Genomic DNA, 18,540 nt, shown 5'->3' with positions numbered 1-18,540 from the left:
CCGTCGCCCCCACAGGTCGACGTTGAAGAGAGCCTATCCGATGAGACGAAAACTACGTCTCCTCTCCACGTGGATGACGTGCACAGCCGATGCCCTACCGCAGTATCAGTCTCCTGGGCAGACGACGTGGAGATCGAAGGGACTGGGGTGGACGCTGCTGATGATGGGGCACCCCCATCGGTTGCGCACGCGCCCGCAAACTCTCCACAATAGCAGCCTCTTCAGCGGACCGGCAAGATCGACGACCTCTCGCTCCTGAAGAAGAAGCCCCACCTGTGCCTGTGGGACTCCAACACCAGCATTATCGTGTCGCAACGATTAACCTCGCGACCATTCGTGCGCCCCACAAACTAGCGCTGCTCCGCGATATGATTTATGATGCGGACATAGATATTGCGCTTTTTCAGGAAGTGCATGTCGCCGATTTTTCACCACCACATGGCTTCACTGTGCATCTTTCTCCTGCTTCGGACACCGGTAGTGGTGTTGCCATCATCTTACGCGAAGGTCTTCCTGCCGAAGATGTCCTATACCTCCCCAGCGGCAGAGGTATGGCCCTTACTCTCTTTGGTGTACGCATCGTCAATATTTATGCGCCGTCGGGCTCCAGCTACCGTCGCGAACGCAATGCCTTCTTCGCGAATGAAGTCACACCCCTTTTTATGGGACCACACGATGACTGGGTCATGGGTGGAGACTTCAACTGCACCCAGCGACCTCAGGATCAATTGCCGCGTCACTCACCATGCGCAGCTCTGGAAACAGTCGTCACGCGGCTACAATTTGTCGACACGTGGAGACATGTTCACGGTGATCTTTTGGGCTTTACGTACTACACTGCGCACTCCTCTAGCCGACTGGATCGCATCTACATCTCGCGATCCCTAATTCAACACACTCGACAGGCTGAAATATGGCCTGTTGCTTTCTCAGACCATGAGGCTTACTTCTGTGATGTTGTTCTCACAAGACAGGCAGTATGGCACGGACGTGGTTTATGGAAACTGAACACGGCACTTCTTAATTCACCTGACTGTCGACTTCTAATAGAAGACACTTGGATTACATGTAATAGACGCCGACCCACGTATCCGTCTACCATATCCTGGTGGATCCAGTGTGCAAAACCTGCTCTTCGAAAAACTTTAATCCGGTATGGCAAAGATGTTGTCGCCTGGAGGAAGAGCACTATGGACTTTTACTACAGGATCCTACGAGAATGCTCCACGATGCCAGCCTCCCCTGAGCGCCATACAAGGATGAACCAAGCTAAGGCCCAAATCTCCAATATCATGCGACGGCATTTGGAAGGAGCGATAGTACGATCTCGTACTGCTGATCGCATGCCTCATGAACATCCGTCGATGTACCATATCATCCAAGAACGACAAAATCGACGCCGAAAATTGATTCACGTCCTAACGGATCAAGAAGGGCGTCGCTACGTAACCCAATCTGCAATAGGGAATGTGCTTCACGCCCACTACCGGCAGCTCTACGCCGCAATTCCACATTCCCCAGAGTTGATCGAGGAAGTCTCACAGCTCAACTTCGGTGGTATCCCAGGAGATGCGGCGATTGACTTGATGTCGGAGGTGACTGATGAGGAAGTCCGCGATGCGATCCGGGCAGGAACCATCAATCGCTCCCCAGGACCCGACGGTCTTCCCCTCGAATTTTATCGCACCTTCCGTGATTTGTTAGAGTCCACCTTCACCTCCATCTGTCGGGAACTGATGTCTCCAGAAGTACCCGTGCCGGACGCTTTCATGGAAGGAATTATTATTCCTGTACATAAACCGCACGGTGGCAACAATATCAGTGATTATCGGCCCCTCACCCTCCTTAACAGTGATATGAAAATCTTCACTCGCCTTTTGGCAGCACGGCTTAAAAACGTTGCCCGATATGTTGTGTCGCCAGACCAAGCTTCTTTGGGAGGAGATAATAGTATTCGCACGGCTTTATGCCGCTACAGGGATATGATCGCCGTTACCCAGGCACAACGCCTCTCTGGGGCACTTGCGTCTTTGGACTTTAGTCAAGCTTTTGATAGGGTTGACCATTCGTTCCTTACGGCCGTTCTCCACCATATGGGTTTCCCAGTCGCCGTTATCACGGTAGTGATGCGCCTTCTGCGGGGTGCCTCATCCAGGATTATGTACAATGGCAGACTCACTCCACCGATAACAATAGGTCGATCTGTACGTCAAGGTTGCCCTCTATCAGCAATTTTGTACGCCTTTTCCTTGGAATCCTTGCTATGTGGACTAAGACAACGTTTGGTAGGGTTGTCCATAGATCGCTACCGATTCTGTTGCACGGCCTATGCTGACGATGTAGTCATCTGTTTACGTAATGCCGACGAGGTTCGAGCTGTTTTGACGTGGGTAGCGACTTATGGTGAGGCGTCGGGTAGCTCTTTAAACGTACGTAAGTCACAAGTTATGTTCATTGGCACGGGACTTCCCGTGGAGTGCGTTACACCTCTCACCATCGTTGATACCATTCGTTGTTTGGGAATAGATTTTTCATCTGATCTCCGGCGTTCAGCCACCATCAACTGCCGACGCCTCCTTTTAATGATCAGAGCAGGTCTTATGGACCATCGCCTTCGATCCCTAGATATTCTCCAACGAGCTCGATATGTCAATACATATATCGCATCCCGAGTTCCCCATGTAGCGCAAGTTCTACCTTTCCCGCTTACTGTGGCACGTCGCATGTTGGCAGCGATGGCATCTTTCGTCAGCTCTGGGATGTTGTTCAAAGTTAACTATACAACCCTTACTCTTCCCCGTGAACGAGGTGGGATAGGTCTGTTTCACGTGCCGGATAGAGCTCGCGCCCTATTTATCAGCTCCCAGATGACGGTATGGAACCGTTGCCCAACGAGCCTCACTGGTCTCCTCCTGTCGGAATACTCGCCGGTCTCACTGTCAGCCCCAGTGATGATCTCGGATGTTCCGGCCCAGTTCCATTATATCCGGTACTTCTTTCTGGAACTCAGTTATCTACGCCTCACCTTACCAAGACAGCTTTTACTCAAGACAAAGGCAGTATACAATGTCCTCCAATTAGGTCGTCCACCTAACCCGATTGAACAAAAGTTCCCCCAGGTTGACTGGCGTCATGTATGGCGCGCGGTGTTCGCCTGTTACCTTGACACGAATGTTCAATCTGTCTGGTACCTAACTGTCAATGGTAAGCAAATCAACCAATTTCGCCTTCATCGTATCCACCTCGCCCAATCACCTCTATGCTCCACGTGTGGAGTGCCAGACAATGATGAACATCGGTTTGTTTGCGGACCGGCGGCGGAGGTTTGGCACTTGGTTCGACGTATTGTGGCTTTTCTAACGCGGGACATTCCGGATCGGATTACTCCCCTTTCATTATTATTTCCGGAACGTGAATATTTTCCTCGGACAAAGACCAATGCTGTGAATTGGATTCGCGGACATGCCATTTACTACTTATTTGGACAAACTGTAGACTCTGCACTCGATTTTTGGACATACCTCAATGACCGTCATTATGTCGTTGTCCGCCACCCAAAATACAGACAATTTTTCTCGAACTTCCTTGGGAGTGCTTTCCACGAGCCGCCTCGCAGCTGGAATGTGTTAAGCCAAGAGAGAAGGTTTCCTGTTTGAAACAATGAACATTTCTGAACAATTGAACGGAACACATCAATTTCGAGAAGACGTGACTCAACATATTACCAGCGGGGCGCAGAAGGCCTCTGATCAATTACACAAAATATATATATATATATATATATATATATATATATATATATATATATATATAAAACAACACAAACATAAAATAAAATTCAGAAAAAGGAAGATTTTGTTTTGTTTGTAAGGATAGCCCTAACCTTGCTTTCCCATATTTCCCCTGGTATATAGGCAGCTCTATGGGGTAGGTTTAGTCAGGAGCCAACGCCTGAAGTGGCCCAGATTTTTTTGTTCTAGGATTAAAAGTGGCGGTGGCACTTGTTTTTTTAGTTCCATTTTATTAAAAAAAAGAAAAAAAAGTGGTTAAAAAAAGGCGCTGAAAAAAAAAAGTTGGTAGAGCACTTGCCCGCGAAAGGCAAAGGTCCCGAGTTCGAGTCTCGGTCGGGCACACAGTTTTAATCTGCCAGGAAGTTTCATCTTAACTATTGTTTGGCCAAACTTGTAGAATTTTATATAAGATTGCATTTCATGGGCTTTTATTAAAATGATCATTTTAGTATATAAAGTTGCCACCCTTTCGCCGTAAGACTTTTCTTAGAAGTTAAAATCAAGTTGCACCTTCGGTAGGAAGGTTAGTATGTTAATTGTTAGTGTTTTGTACCATTTTCATCCATCCTACTGGGGGTGCATCGTTTGTATGCTTGTGTAAATTATTAAAACTCTTAGTTTAAAGTTGTCTGGTGTGTTTCAGATTATCTCCAGTGTATCTTTCAGTGGCTGTTGTGAGCGGTCGTAACTACGGCCGTGTCAAAAGGGAGCGGCAAGGTTCTCTGCCCGAAAAAATCTGTTTATTTAAAAAAAATTCTTTTAGGCACTATTCAAGTGAATAAAATTCCCATTTGCTAAAAGGAATTTGGTTACGATTTCATCAGTTACTCCCTGGCAACTACTTCCATGCTTACACAGTGTGATTAAAAGTGTTAATGTTCATGATGAATCACTACTAAATAAAATAAATTCTTAAGAATATTCTTTGTAAATAAATCGCCGTTCACTTCTGCTTTTAGATTCTATATAAAAACTAAAAAAATATAAAAACTACAAAACAAAAATATTAAAAAAATTACTAAATGTTACATGAAAAATTGTTGATACACATCATGAGAGCTTGGTCATTGTTTGTCGGTTACGTTCTAAGTTTTTTTTTTCCTTTCTCCTTTTATTTATTATCATAGTTAATTTTTCTCCCATTTGCAGCTTATATTATATGGTGGTTTGACTGTGGTCTACTGAAGTGGTATGATAGTACCAAGTCATTCTGATGAAAAGAAAAAAAAGTGTAGGTGTATTGCTGAATAAGAGTGATTTACTGTTTTATCTCTATACTTTCTAAGGATCTTGAGATATCGGAGATATATAAGCGTTTCTTTTTTTTCGCGAACCGCTGTGTTTCATATTGCGTACTAGTATACCCCCAACGTGTGCCATTTATTTCTCAAAGCATCGTGTGATTACCGCATTAGAACGTCCAGCACATGTTACCTTTGTGCCATCTAGTGTGGAATGTCTTCGTTTCTTAAGGCCAGTTAGGGTGGTGGTCGTCAAACTTCCATGTTTGGCGCTGTTTCTTGTATTGTGTGCCCAGAACTGGCTGTCCTGTGTTCTGAAAAAATGCGTCAATTTGCTGGCTGCTGTGGGATTAATAAGTGATTTCACTCGCTTTTCACTTTCGTTTCTTCACATTCGTGTGTATTTTCGAATAATGCGTAGTCAGAATAATTTGTTTTGTCAGGTATTTACCCGCATTGCAGCGGAGTTCAATATTCTTTCATTTTCCGTTCGAATCCACATGCGCACTTGTGTGGCAGTGTATGTTTGCAATTAATCCATCCCTGAACAACATTGTCTTGCAGCATCTCTCTCTCTCTCCCTTAAAACTATGGGAAAGATCAAATAATATTATGTAATTACTATACTTGCTTAACATCTGTACTGAAGTACTGTAGTTGTCGATATGATTTTACCAATTCTGTACTACTGTTTTTCAACATTGTAATATTCCTTTATCATATTGTGCACAGACGTACTCATTGCGATAAAGTATTGCCTTTGTCAGTATGTACGATCACGTGGTTCCGTCCACTCACATTAGCAAAAGGTTGCCTTATGTGACGTGGTCCCATCTCCCTATATTGATTGTTTGGAAAGAAAGACACATATTTAATTTAGCAATGCGCGCGCCAGTTACCTTTGTTAGCGATCAGGTAAGGTCTCGGGACGAAGTTCCAGATATCGCGCTTGGAATAGCAGCTTTACTAAATTGATTGCCACTAAATCAGCTCATACTTCATTAGATTTTCAAGTTATAAATAGCTCGAATGGAAAGCACATGTGCCCGCACGAGCTTAGTCTATAAGTCAATGTTCATTAACGTTTTGTCTCTGGTTAGTGCGTATGTGTGCTTCATATTTTATTCTGTGTCCTATACAGAAATATATCACAGTTGGAAGGTTCTGCCGTCGTCACTAAAGAATTTTCCGAGATGGAGTGCATTACCAGCAATCAACGTTACTCTATTTGGAGAACAAATCAGCGTAAAACTTGTTCAGACTTGTTTCGATTATTCAGTTTAAAATCTTCGTAACGGCACTGGGCGTTCAAGATTTTAACAGTTCTCTCCAGCTCCGTGTCTTCATGTTATGACAAACTTCTTCAAGGTGTTCAACTGTCTGCAAATGCGAGGGCATTTTGCCAGAGACGTGGTCATGCATGGTTGTTGGGACGTCGAAACGGTGGTATTATTACATAGCCGAAAGGAAAAGTACATACAGAAATGTTTTTTACAGTGCAAGGACTAAGTGCAACAGTGGCCCCAAATGAATGTCACATTAATGGCATGTACTAACTAATTACACTGAGGTAACAACAGTCATGGGATAGGGATATGCACATATACTGACCGCGGCAGTATAGCGTACACAAAGGGCGAAAGGGCAGTGCATTGGCGGAGCTATCATTTTTACTCAGGTGATCCATGTGAAAAGCCTACCGACGTGATTATGACCACACTACGGGAATTACCAGCCTTTGAACGTGGAGTGGTTGCTGGAGATAGACCCATAGGATATTCAGTTTCGGAAATCGTTAGGGAATTCAATATTCTAATATATATAGTGCCAATAGTATGCCGAGGATACTAAACTTCAGGCTCTACCTCTCACCACGGTCAACAAAGTGACCGATGGACTTCATTTAATGAGCGAGAGCATCAGCGTTTGCGTAGACAGCGATTATGCGTAAGCAACACTGCGTGAAATAATCCCTTAAATCACCGTGTTACTTACGACGAACGTATCCGCTAGAACAGTGTGGAGATATCTGGTGTCAGTGGGGTATGACAGCAGACGACCGATGCGACTACCTTTGCTAAGATCACGACATCGCCTGCAGCGCCTCTCCTGATAATTAAATCAAGACCCTAAGCTGTCGACAGGCGTTGATATACATCAATGGGGACAGTTGAAAATGTGTGCCGCGACCGGTACTTGAACTCAGGATCTTCTGCTTACATGGCAGACGTTCTAACCATCTCAGCCACCGAGGGCACAGAGGATAGTGCGACTGCACGGACTTATCCCTTGAACGCTCCCCGTGAGACCCACATTCCCAGCTTAATGTCCACATACTACATTCGTAATGCCCCTGCCCATTACAATCATTACTCGCGGCAGACAATTTTACCGAGTCCCGTAAGACTTCGGGCTATGCGTGTGCCTCTGCACAGAAGAAGGTCAATGACTGGTTAGCCTTAACTATATGAGGATGGTATCTATTGTTTCGGACCTGTCCGAAAGAATAGATGCCATCTTCATATTCTCGACGACTGGAAATCCGTGGACTGGTCAGATGAGTCACGATTTCAGCTGGTTATCGATGATAGTAGGGTACGACGAAGCCGTTATTCCAAGTTGCCAGCAAAGCACTGGGCATGTTGGTTGTGGCTCCAAAATGGTGTAGTGTGGTGAAAACCGATCATTGACTGTAAATAGTTATATTCGACTACATTGAGAAAATCTGCAGCCATTCATGGACTTAATGTTCCCAAACAACCATGGAACTGTCACATGAATCTCGTCGAACAATTATCAGACAGTTCGTGCACGAAATCCTGCACTGGCAAAACTTCCGCAATTATGGACTGCTGTAGAGGCAGCAGAGCTCACTATTTCTCAAATGGTTCTAATGGCTCTGAGCACTATGGGACTCAACTGCTGTGGTCATCAGTCCCCTAGAACTTAGAACTACTTAAACCTAACTAACCTAAGGACATCACACACAGCCATGCCCGAGGCAGGATTCGAACCTGCGACCGTAGCAGTCGCACGGTTCCGGACTGCGCGCCTAGAACCGCGAGACCACCGCGGCCGGCCACTATTTCTCCATGGGACATCCAACGACTTGTTGAATCCCTGCCACGTCGACTTTCTGCATTACGACGGGCAAAAGGAGGTCCGACACGATATTATGAGGTATCCCAGTGTATATCTGGTTCGTAGCTTGCAACAAGAGTTTCTTTCCTTCGGTACCGTAACTCGTAGCTGACAATTTTCTTTGGCGCTCAAATACGTTTCCATGATAAACTGCTCAGCCACTGCCAATGAAGTGTTTCCTTTTGATAACAGTAGACGCAGCATAAGGAAGTAGATCAAAATGGCTCTGAGCACTATAGGAAACTGCTGAGGTCATTAGTCCCCTAGAACTTAGAACTAGTTAAACCTAACTAACCTAAGGACATCACAAACATCCATGCCCGAGGCAGGATTCGAACCTGCGACCGTAGCGGTCTTGCGGTTCCAGACTGCAGCGCCTTTAACCGCACGGCCACTTCGGCCGGCAGGAAGTAGATCAAGGTTGATGAACAGACGGGCACTAATATCTCACAACAAATAATTAAACAATAATAAGGCAGAATTTATTTTTATTCTGTCAGTCTTTGCACCGCTTGCTGATGTCAAATAGTGTGCACTATCTCTATGCCGCTAATGAATTTTGTCTTCTGCATTTTAGAGCTACATACATGTCTCATAGACTCAATCATAATTTTATGATTGCGTTGTGCTGCTCGGCTTATTTTAAAGTTGCAAACTGTTTAAGTTGGTGTTATATCCTTCGTCACTTATTTTATTGTTTATATGCGTGTTTAATACTGATCATGTGGAGGTACCTGACACACGCCGCAAGGTTATATAACAGTTGCTTAGTTTATGAATCAATTTACTGCCTTTCCTAGCTTCAGTGTCATTAATTTCTCTTTCCGCTTTGTTTATTTGTGTTTAGTGTCTGAGAGAGGTTATGCGAGTGCGTGCATGTGAGCGTATTATGTGCTGTATGGATAAAGCTGTACGCAAGTTTTACTCAGCTCCGGCTAATCAACAGGAGATAAGTTTGATGACTGAACATAAAGGAATCTATTACGTTACCAAAATGATCAGGGATCTGTACTTTATACTGGATATACTCATATAACCTTCACCGTTCTTCCCTAGCACCATATTTCAATGACTACCTTCAGAAAATCCCCACAACACTAAAATATATATTGGATATTGGCATGTTTCTCTCTTTGAGAAACATTTTTCAACTTACCGTCGCTGCTGTTCGACTGATCGTCTATATATTAATTTTTTATATCTTGGCCCTTAATTGTAATTCATTTCCCACATTTCACCTTGGTTTTCTGTCCTCTTTTCTGCTTGAATAATATGGCAGATATTCTGCAGCCCTGACTAATCTCTTCTCAATTACTGTTTCCCTTTCATGTTCTACGGCTCTTATAACCACAGTCTTGTTTCGGTACATGTTGTGCAAGACCTTTTACTTAAAGTGGAATAACAATTAACACAGAATCAATCAGAGTACAATGTTTCGGTGCTCATTATTTCATCATGTTCCGTAAATGGTAAGTATTCTGTGTTATCTTATTCCTTTCATTACATTCAAAAAGGTTATTTTGTTCTTCACTTCGCTTATTTTAAGTGATATTATTTAATTATCATTTCATTTCACAGAATTTGTAGAAATTATAGTTCTAGATATCCAGCTACAGTACCAGTGCATGAGCCAACGCCACTAATCGTTTCTTCGTAGCAAATCCGAACTTTCACTGTAATCATAAATGAATTTTCTTTGCACTGTTTGTTCCCAGTACACCACTTGTCGACCATGTATACGCTATTAGCGACAGCATGGCTGCTGGCGGCCTCAGAATACACGGGGGCAATGGTTGTCACAACGGATTCCGTAACAACGCCGCCAAACATCATCTTCATCGTGGCTGATGACCTGGTAAGTACCGCACTTCCACTCTCGTGCCTTCAGTTTTGCACAACGTAGCTTAACAGCGTTTGAATTCCTAGGTGACGGACGAGTAATTATGTGAACTTACCATTTTATTCATAGCTATTACTTTTCCTTTTCTCCCATAGTCCAAGATTCACTACCATGCGATACTGCATTCCAAAAGAACATTCTCAGAAATTTCTTTCTCAAATTAAAGGCTCTGTTTGATGTTAGTAGACTTCTCTTGGTCAGAATTGCTCTTTTTTCCAGTTCTATTCTACTTTTTTTATGTCTTGCTCCGTTCGTAAAGGGTTGTTTTGCTGCCTAGGTAGCAAAATTACTTAACTTTTTCTACTTCTTGGTTATCAACCCTGATGTTAAATTTCTCGGTTTTCTCATTTCTGCTTCTTCTTATTTTCGTCTTTCTTGGATTTACTCTCAGTCCATATTCTCTACTCGTCAGACTATTCACTCCATTCAGAATATCCTACAGGACATTAATTCTTCTTCATTTTAAATGACGACATCAATGTTATCGGCGAATCTTGTGACTGATAGCCTTTCACCTTGAATTAATTTCACTCTTGAACCTTTCTTTTATTCTCGTAATTGCTTCTTCGTTGTTCAAATTCAGCAATAGATGTGAAAACTCCATTCCTGTCTTACACTCTTTGAGTCCTTGCACCTCATTCTTGATCTTCCACTAGTACTTCTCCCTCTTCGCTCTTGTACATATTACCCGTCGTTCCCCATAGCTTAGCCATATTTTCCTCAGAATTTCTATCCTCTTGCACATTTTACGTTATCGAACTCTTCCAGGTCGACAAAACTGACGAACCTGTCTTGTCTTCAATATTTCCATTATTGTCAACCGCAACGTCAGAATTGCCTCTCTAGTGCTTTTACCTTTCATAAAGCCAAACAGATCGTCATCCAACATATCCTCATCTTTCTTTTCCATTCTTATGCACATTACTCTAGTCAGAAAATTGGATGCATGAGCTGTTAAGCTGATTGTACAATAATTCTCGAACTTGTAAGCTATTGCAATCTTCATAATTGTGTAGACGATGTTTTTCCGAAAAATCAGATGTGTTAGCCAAAGAAAGTGGTATAGGTATGCGCACTCAAACAAAGAGATATATAAACAGGCATAATACGGCGCTGTGGTCGGCAACGCCTATGTAAGACAACAAGTGTCTTAGAACAGTTACTGCTGTTACAATGACAGGTTATCAAAATTTAGGTAAGCTTGAACGTGGTGTTACAGTCGGCGCACGAGCGATAGGACACAACACCTTCCAGATAGCGGTAAAGTGTGGATTTCCCCGTACGGCCATTTCACGAGTTTACCGTGAATATCAGGAAACAGGTAAAACATCAAATCTCCCACATCGCTGCGGCTGCAAAAAGATGCAGCAAGAACGGGACGAACGACGACTAAAGAAAATCGATCAACGTCAAGCCTTCCGCAAGTTGCTGCATATTTCAATGCTGGGCCATCAACAAGTGTCAGCATGCGAACAATTCAACGAACCATCATCGATATGGGCTTTCGGAGCCGAAAGTCCACTCGTGCACCCTTGATGACTTCACGAGACAAAGCTTTACGCTTCGCCTGGGCCCAGCAGTTGATGACTGGAAACATGTTGCCTGGTCGGACGAGTCTCGTTTCAGATTGTATCGAGGGGATGAACGAGTACGGGTTTGGAAACAACCTCGCCAATCCATGGACCTTGCTTGTCAACAGGGGACTGTTCAAGCTGGTGGAGGCTCTGTAACGATGTGGGGCGTGTGGGGAGCGTGCAGTTGGAGTAATGTGCTGCCCCTGATACGTATAGATACAGGAACACTATTCTGAGTTTAAACACGTTTTCTGGCCACCAAGCTCCCCAAACATGAACATTATTGAGCATGCCTTGGATGCCTTGCAACGTGCTGTGCTGTTCAGAAGAGATCTCCACCCTCTCTTACTCTTACGGTTTTATGGATCGCTCTGCAGGATTCTTGGCGTCAGTTCCCTCCAGCACCACTTCCAACACTAGTCTAGACCATGCCACGTCGTGTTGCGACACTTCAGCGCGATCACGGCTGCCCTACGCTATATTAGGCAGGTGTACCAGTTTCTTTGTCTCCTCAGAGTACGTTCTATACACCAACGTGAATAGCTTTTTTGTTCACACTTCTCCCAATGAATTTAGAAATTATGATGGAAGGTTATCTATCCCTTCGGCCTTATTCGATGTCAAGTCTTCGAAGACTCCTTCAAATGCTGATTCTAATACAGGATGCCCCATCTCTTTCGTATAGACTCCTATTTCTGCTTCTATCACGTCATCAGATAAGTCTTCCCCCTCATGTAGGCGTTCAGTGTACTCTTTCCACCTATCCACTCTCTCCTTTGTATTTAACAGTGGAATTACAGTAACACTCTTAATGTTACCACATTTGCTTTTAATTTCATCGAAATGTGTCATGACTTTTCGCTACAGTCCTTCCGAGAATCATTTTTCTTTCGATTTCTTCACATTTCTATGCAGCCATTTCGCCTTGGCTTCCCTGCACTTCCCAGTTACTTTATTCCTATGTGACTTGTATTTCTGCATTTGTGAATGTCCTTGAACACTTTTGTACTTCCTTCTTTCATCGACCTACTCAAGCATTTCTTCTGTTACCCATGGTTTCTTCGCAGCTACCTTCTTTGTGCCAATGTTTTTCTTCCAAGCTGCTGTGATTACCATTTTTACAGACGTTCATCCCTCTTCATGTGAACTGCCTATTGAACCATTCCTTATCACTCTACGGCCTCAGAGAGCCACGAGCCTATCTCTTCATTCCTTAGTATATCCGCTTCCCACTTATTTGCACATTGAATCTTCCTGACTACTCGTTGAAACTTCCGTCTGATCTGCGTCACTGCTAAATAATGATCATAACGATCTGAGTCTATATTGGCGCTGGGTATGCCTTAGAATCCAATATCTGATTCCGGCATCTCCTCCTGACCATGGAGTAATCTAACTGAGTATTCGTTATTACTGTCTGAAATTTATTGTAGAACTCAATTAGTCTTCTCCTGTCTCATTCCTAGTACTAAGCTCATATTCTCCCATGGGCCTTCTTTCTAGTACTTCCCCCACAATTATATTCCATTCCCTCACGACTATTAGATTTTCATCACCTTTACATGTTGAATTATCCATTGAATATCCTCATATACTTTCTCCATCTCTTCGGCGTGCAACGTATTCACGTATACCTGGACTATTATTGTCTGTGTTGTTCACCGAACTGTTCACGGTAACTCACTGTCTGCCCCACCTTATTATTTATAACGAAGCCTACTCCCATTATACCATTTTCTGCAGACGTTTATATTACTTTATACTCATGTGGCCAGAAATCCTTGTCTTCTTAGCATTTCACTTCACTGAGCACCGCTATATCTGGACTGAACTCTTGCATTTCCATTTTCACATTTTCTAGCTTCCGTATCAAGATTGCATTTCTGAAATCCCACGCTCCGACCCGTAGAATGTTATCGTTTCATTGGTTATTCAGTCTTTTTCTCCTGGACACCTGCCCCTCAGCAGTTTCCTCCCGAAGATCCGAATGGGGGACTAGTCAGGAGTCTTTTACCAATGGAGAGATTGTCATGGCAATTTTTCAGTTACAGGCCACATGTTGTGGACACACATAATGTGTCTTTAATGCAGTAGTTTCCATTGCCATGTGCATCCTCATGGCATTGATCACTACTAGTTCTTCCGCCTTTGGGGACAGCTTCCCACAGCAAGGGCAAGAGTGTGACCGAAGCTCTGTCCGATCTCCCGCCCTCGTTGGCAAGAGTGTTGGCTGAAAGAGGATGACTTCTTATGGCGGAAGTCTTCGGCCGCCATTACTGATAATTTTTATTCAAAACTAAAGCGGGGGAAGGGGGTGGGGAGAGAGGGGGACAGAGAGGCTTTTGATTAGGAAGGAAAGACGCTACCCCTAGACCACGGGTGAATCCTCCTGCAGCTAACTTTATTTAAGACGATCAGATAAACACGGATATTGCGGTATGTCTACAATGTGTGTTGTGCGTATTTCTGTCTATACAAATGTAGCACGGTAGACACTTTTGACAATGTGCATTATTGTGTCTGTCACAGCCAACGCATTTCAGGAGTATTTGATTTAGCCTGGCTGGTTATTTCTTGCTTTTCCTCAGTAATACCTAACTCTAAGTATCCCTCACCTGAAACAAACAAAGAAAACAAAAAAAAAAAAGACAGTTAATAGCATGCCCACCAGCGTGCCCTTTCGTCAATAAATTTCTGTATATGCTACATCCTTAACTTGTGTGATCTTCTTTTTTCTTGTGGAGCACCTTAGCTTTTATGCATAGTGTCATATACGAATGTTTACATTGTCAAGAACATCCCCATAAAAACAGATATTTTTCGTTTCGTATCAGCAGCATGGCAGAAACTGGGCTCTCGTCTTCCTGTTTCGTGCCGACTTATTCTCATACGCTTTTTGTTTTGTTCATTATCTTACGTTCCGCCTCACCCCCCCCCCCCCCCCCAAAAAAAAAAGTGGCTCTGAGCACTCTGGGACTTAACTTCTGAGGTCATCAGTCCCCTAGCCCTTATAATCCTAACTAACCTAAGGACATCACACACATCCATGCCCCAAGCAGGATTCTAACCTGCGACTGTAGCGGTCACGTGGTTCCAGACTGTAGCGCCTGGAACCGCTTGGCCACTCCGGCCGGCCTTCCATTTTCAGTTTACATGATTATTACTATATATTATTTAGTGAATGTACTTAGACATTTTCTTTTATAAGCTTTCCAATAAAAATCTAATGATTTCTGGCCTTTGACGTGTTTCCTAGCCTTAAAGGGGAATCAATAATGTAAATTAGCATTCCAAATTAATAAAGCAGGAGGAAAGTGCGATTAGATAGCGTTCGCGCGCGTATTGTCGCAAGCAATACAGACGGCACAGCGCGATGAAACTGCAACGCTCCGTGCCAAGTTCGCCGTGAAGCGGCTGCTGTAAACTAAAAATGAAAACATGGACCACCATCAACAATTTGAACGACGACTGGTGTAGGTCGCACAACGACGTCACTGTTAGTGGACGGTCGGTCGAATCATTCTTTGCGTCACTAGCGTGAAAATTGTGTCAAGATGCAAATGAAATGATCGGCGCACCTATCTCAGAAACGTGGAGCGATATACGTGGTTTGAAATTAATGACTGAACACGAGAAGTGTTCGGCCATATACGTCCACTAACAATGGGTCGTCGGCGCCTCTTTTCCAGCCGTGATCGTCTGAAAAACATAAATCATAAAATATCAATAACAAAGTGACATGCTAGGTTGAAATTTAGAAATGAAAATAATACTAAAGTTCACTTTGACTATATTAGAAGCACTTAAGGCACATTTTAACATATATTCATACAGAGCGTCGTGACAATGCGTCCATAACTGATCATAGCGGGAACAGAACAGAACAAAAACCAGAGGACGCTAGACAAAAGAATTAGACATTAACATGACTAACGAAATTAAAAAGAGGTTGTACGTCAGCAGATTCATCGATAAGTACACACAGATGAAACTATAATACAGGATGTAATATGGAATCGCTGACTCCGTAAATCTCGGAAATAATTTTAAAAGTAAAATAAATACTACTAATTAAAAAGTAATACTACTCCTTCTATCGTTATTTCTCGGTGGAACATTCGCCACAGCCGCGTCGATATTGTTTTTCTTCTATACTTCGAGTTTATCTAATTATTTTCTGCTTTACTGTTCAAATAGTTTCCTGTTACTGAATAACATACACTGTTCATAGTTACAATTTCATTTATTACTAAGGTTTTTGTGAATGTCCTTAGTACAAGAATTATTTTGAGTACCTCCAAACTGTACTTCAACTTATGATCATCTTTCTGGACTGTAGTTGTTTGTAGCTTTTCTGCCAGTTACGTTAATCTCTCTACAGCCATAACGGTATTCGTGTTTTCTACGAAGTGCTCTATATAAACGCTGCATCCCGTAACAAAAATCTTGAGTCAGTTTAGATACGTTGTTTACCATTTCTGATTTTAAAATGTCACAGCGTTTCCATGGCGTCTGTTGTTGAGGGCAGAGGACACTATTTATAGTTTCGACTCGCACGCAGTCACTTTTCTCGCTGTTCATTGCCACCTTACTCGGATAGCGTTGAATTTTTATTTGAGCTGTAAACATTCAGTAAGAAGCCTGTAGGATGTTACTAAAATAGCGTAAAGTTGCGTAACATTTTTTGCTGAACAATAAGATGTTTATCTCATCCACAGTTTTTTTGGTGGTGGTGGTGGTGGTGGTTAGTGTTTAACGTCCCGTCGACAACGAGGTCATTAGAGACGGAGCGCAAGCTCGGGTTAGGGAAGGATTGGGAAGGAAATCGGCCGTGCCCTTTCAAAGGAACCATCCCGGCATTTGCCTGAAACGATTTAGGGAAATCACGGAAAACCTAAATCAGGATGGCCGGAGACGGGATTGAACCGTCGTCCTCCCGAATGCGAGTCCAGTGTGCTAACCACTGCGCCACCTCGCTCGGTAGTTTTTTTGGGGGTAAACGCTTATTGAGATGTATTTCAATTACTATTTTATTGGCTCCTGATATATATTCCGCCCAACAAGATACTAATTACTAGTTGCTTGGATGTCTGACGATTAAAAGCAGCCGGCCACGATAGCCGAGCGGTTCTAGGCGCTTCAGTTCGAAACCGCGCGACTGCTACGGTCGCAGGTTCGAATCTTGCCTCGGGCATGGATGTGTGTGACGTTCTTAGGTTAGTTAGGTTTAAGTAGTTCTAAGTTCTAGGGGACTGATGACCTCAAATGTTAGGTTCCATAGTGCTCAGAGCCACTTTCGATTGAAAGCAATTGTATAAAGAGGTGCAGAACACAAAACAACAGAAACACATCGTAATAACACTCCATGTTAAATGTCAAAAAGTACCGTTCTCCTGAATCACTGAATGTAGATTTTCACTATTTTTTGTGATGTAACACTAAGTCAACTAAATACCGGAACCTCTTCCAGGGCTGGAATGACGTTAGTTTCCATGGCTCCGACCAGATTCCTACGCCCAACATCGACGCCTTGGCGTACCACGGCGTCATCCTCAACAGTCATTACGTGCAGCCTGTGTGTACGCCTTCGAGATCAGCTCTCATGACTGGGAAGTACCCTATTCGCACAGGTCAGTACTATGAATGAAATGGTTCCAGTGCATGACAGTTTCCTTCGATTGTCGTAGCTGTTAAGAACCTATTCGCGACAACGATGTCACCTTAGCCGTTTATAAATTATTATTTATGCTTCTTAATCATGCATTTACTCCCATAAACAAACGACATAAACAGTGAGCTGAAAACTTTCTCTAGGTTATGACCAATTATGTGCTGAATCGTTCCATCTTTCATATTTCCTTTCATCATAAACATATTCCTTTTTGTGGTTCTGTAAGGGCGTACGGGAAAGCTGAATGTCATAAAAGACGTAACAATTAGAAATGAGAAACTAGATCTTTTCTTGAATGAAAACAAAGATGGACTTGCAGAGACACATTAACATCGATTTGCGGTGCAAATAACTGTGTTTTCAAAGAGGCACAGTTACCTTTCGGACACTGTTCGTCACTATTTCTGTATTATTAATATCGTCAGTAATTTGGCATTCACTGCTAGCTTAAGAACTCGTCCAGATTTTCCTGTGCTCTGCTATCTTTAACGATTGTTTTCCATGTTGATCCTGTAAATTTCATAAAATAATGCATTTATCGAATGAATTCTTTGTTCCATATATTATCAACTCGCCTAACTACATACACATCTCAACTGTATTTTTAGTACAGGCATAGTTTACCTTCCATTCCAGTCTGTTCTCTGATCAATATATTTGTTCGCTTGTTTACTCTAATAATTCTTGACGCGCATCTCTCCGTTCCTGTCTAAGCAACTGTCTGCTCTGGAAATCCAAGTCCCAGGCTCAAAAGTTGAAACTGGTAATAAATGGCTCTGAGCACTATGGGACTTAACATCTGTGGTTATCAGCCCCCTAGAACTTAGAACTACTTGAACCTAACTAACCTAAGGACATCACACAAGTCCATGCCCGAGGCAGGATTCGAACCTGCGACCGTAGCGGTCACGCGGTTCCAGACTGAAGCGCCTAGAACCGCACGGCCACACCGGCCGGCTGGTAATAAATATTGAATATAAACTTTTTGATCAAACACATACAATTCTTGGTTTTTAAACGTCAATTTAGTTTTCAATGCTCCTGTAAGGTTCTGAATTCCCTGAATTGAAAAGGATGGCCTCTTGCGGGATGGCCAGTAACAGTTTGAAAGGCATGTATTTGATTGCAGGATAGGTTGTGCTGAGAAGTAATGGTTCAGAAAAAACTGCATAGGTCGCGCCTTTCCTCGTTAATTAGAACTGAAGGTAGCCCATCGGGCCGT

The 18,540-nt window shown here is 43.1% G+C and overlaps 1 protein-coding gene across 1 annotated transcript in view; it reads left to right on the top strand.

Annotated features, from left to right (window-relative positions):
• The window catches only part of LOC126251446 (arylsulfatase B-like), a 113,324-nt gene that overhangs the window by 11,220 nt on the left and 83,564 nt on the right, over positions 1–18,540 (top strand). Inside the window, exons 2-3 of the mRNA XM_049951873.1 lie at positions 9,889–10,028; positions 17,118–17,277. Of these exons, the coding sequence (XP_049807830.1) occupies positions 9,906–10,028; positions 17,118–17,277 (283 nt within the window). The 5' untranslated portion in view covers positions 9,889–9,905. The remainder of the gene's footprint in view (positions 1–9,888; positions 10,029–17,117; positions 17,278–18,540) is intronic.

Source organism: Schistocerca nitens, chromosome 4, assembly GCF_023898315.1.
Source record: "Schistocerca nitens isolate TAMUIC-IGC-003100 chromosome 4, iqSchNite1.1, whole genome shotgun sequence".
In the NCBI taxonomy this organism is placed as follows: Eukaryota; Metazoa; Arthropoda; class Insecta; order Orthoptera; family Acrididae; genus Schistocerca; species Schistocerca nitens.
This window is presented reverse-complemented; position numbering and strand designations above follow the sequence as displayed.